This window comes from Zerene cesonia, chromosome 28 (assembly GCF_012273895.1).
Source record: "Zerene cesonia ecotype Mississippi chromosome 28, Zerene_cesonia_1.1, whole genome shotgun sequence".
Taxonomy (NCBI): Eukaryota; Metazoa; Arthropoda; class Insecta; order Lepidoptera; family Pieridae; genus Zerene; species Zerene cesonia.
Window position 1 is genome coordinate 2,127,161 of NC_052129.1, and position 2,339 is coordinate 2,129,499.

Below are 2,339 nucleotides of genomic sequence, written 5' to 3' on the forward strand. Positions count from 1 at the left end.
AACCTCTAGGTACATTTAGCTATCGTTTTTAACGTTTGTAGTAATCGGGAAATCCTCTTACCGGAAGTATTTGAGATGAAATCTCCAAAATCGATTATTTTCGATTTTACCTCTCTAATTTATTTTCTAGCTTACTACAAACGAAAACTCATCCACTACAAACCTCTAGGTACATTTATCTATCGTTTTTAACGTTTGTAGTAATAGCATTCTCCTCCAAATTAGTTTTGTGTAGGGAAGAGCGGTTTGGAAAAATACTCTTGAATTATAATATTTTTTTTTTTCAATTTCTGTTTTACTTCAAACAAAAAGAACTTCACTACAATCCACTACAAACCCATTTCTATAAGAAACCACCGGAAAAAAAGTTTTTTTGCAATTTCGGGGGATGACTTTTTTTTCAACCCTTATAATTTTTTTTTGGTGCTACTACTTACGAAATTATCTTCACTACTTACGACTACATATCTAAATCTATCGAATGGAGCAAAAAAATGTGAATTTTTTTTAAGTCGGGTGCCAAGTTCACATAGCCTCTTTGTGCAACTATCATGGATATAACTAACACATGTTTGTAGCATAACTGTAGTCGATAAAACAAATTTGTAAGTGTTAAATTTCTCTTAATTTCATATCCACTTAAAATAATATAAAGTTTCGCGTCACAAAACTCCATTTACATGAAAACCCCAATCGGAATAGGAAATGGTTATGTAAAGTCGTCAAGATGCAGCGATAACGCTCAAAACATCTTAAAAATCTCTAGCGGAGCTCTAATGATCTTTTTCGAATTTCATATTGATTTAAAATGTGAATAATCTCGTATAATCGCCGGCGGCACGTGTTCCCAGACACCGCATAGTTAAAATTACATGCAAAATGCTCTTGAAAAGCATAATTTCAGATTTAGAAAGGACTCTCACGTTGTCTCCCACACCGCCGCGTGCGCTGTAACGTGATCAACTCTGCTCTTTTTTCCGTTAAAACGACGCGGAAAAAAGAAATGGACTAATTTATGGTTTCACCACAATAGGCACTTAGGAAAGAATCTCCCATTGTTGTCGATAAACGGTTGATAACGAGGCAATTAAACTATTTTTCGCTGCACTTCCTGTCGATGCACATTTGGCTAAACAATATCGTTCAGAAATAGGCGGGTTTACGTAAGTGATATTAAATTAGGGTGTCGCGCAGAGGTTATCGACACCGTCCGATCAATGCGGGATTATTAAAATAATAAAATTGCTGGCCAGGCGTTTCAGGCCACGCCGCGGTCAACGTGAGCTGATTGCTAAATATCAATATTATTTTTAAAATATCGTTAATAAAGCACTGAGTCGACATCGGTCACATGCTAGCGGGCATGGCATTTGTTCATTTCGCGTCGTATCCGTTTAATAGTGCTATTGTAAAACTCGGTAATTAATTAAAAATTTTAATCAATTTTCTTTTAATGGAAGTGCTTTCGTAACAGTATCCTGTGCGACCTCAAAATGCATCGTGTAATATGCCAAGAGGTTAGGAAACATTATTAACGCGTTATAACATGAAGGGAGGGAAAAAAAACGAATGTCGTAACGTAGTTTCACAAAATCCACGTGTAAAGTAACGCGGGAACTTGCGACAGAATGTTTGCAAGCATTATGTGCAAAGAAAATTGCAAATGATTTCACTAACGTAATATTTCTTTTGTTACAGAACCACATTGAAGATTCGTGCGGACCCAACGTCGTCCGCCGAAACATGGTCGCCGAGTTTATATTGAGCCAGCAGCAGCTGCTGGGCGGAGGCCCCGCCCTGGGCCCCGCACCGAGCCCCCAGCGCGTGCCACCGCCACCGCGGGCCCGCCTTTCTGTGTCACCGCATTTCCCAATGGACCAATCCCCTTCATCCAACGGATCAGCTGAGCACCACGAATTCGGAAACTCCTTTGAATTCTCCAAAAGGAAAGAATTCTTCGGGCAACGCAAGCAACGCGAATTCATTCCTGACAGCAAAAAGGACGACGGCTACTGGGACCGCAGGCGGCGAAACAATGAAGCCGCCAAGCGTTCCCGGGAAAAACGCCGCTTCAATGACATGGTCCTCGAACAACGCGTCGTTGAACTCTCAAAGGAAAACCATGTGCTTAAAGCGCAATTAGACGCCATTAAAGAAAAATACGGAATCTGTGGAGAAACACTCATCAGCATCGACCAAGTCTTAGCCACATTACCGACGTGTGATCAAGTCCTATGTGTAACTAAAAGGAGTAAACTGACCAGCAATGCCCTATTCCCGCCTGCGCCACCCCCACCTCCCCCGATTCCCCCAGCGTCTCCCCCATCCCCACCACCACA

The 2,339-nt window shown here is 41.1% G+C and overlaps 1 protein-coding gene across 1 annotated transcript; it reads left to right on the forward strand.

Moving 5' to 3' along the window:
- Positions 1-1,667: 1,667 nt before the first annotated feature.
- Positions 1,668-2,337, forward strand: LOC119837689 (WASH complex subunit 3-like; the record flags this gene model as incomplete). Its single annotated transcript, XM_038363420.1, has 1 exon — positions 1,668-2,337. A coding segment is annotated over exon 1 (594 nt), but the record flags the coding sequence as incomplete, so codon positions are not given.
- Positions 2,338-2,339: the final 2 nt, after the last annotated feature.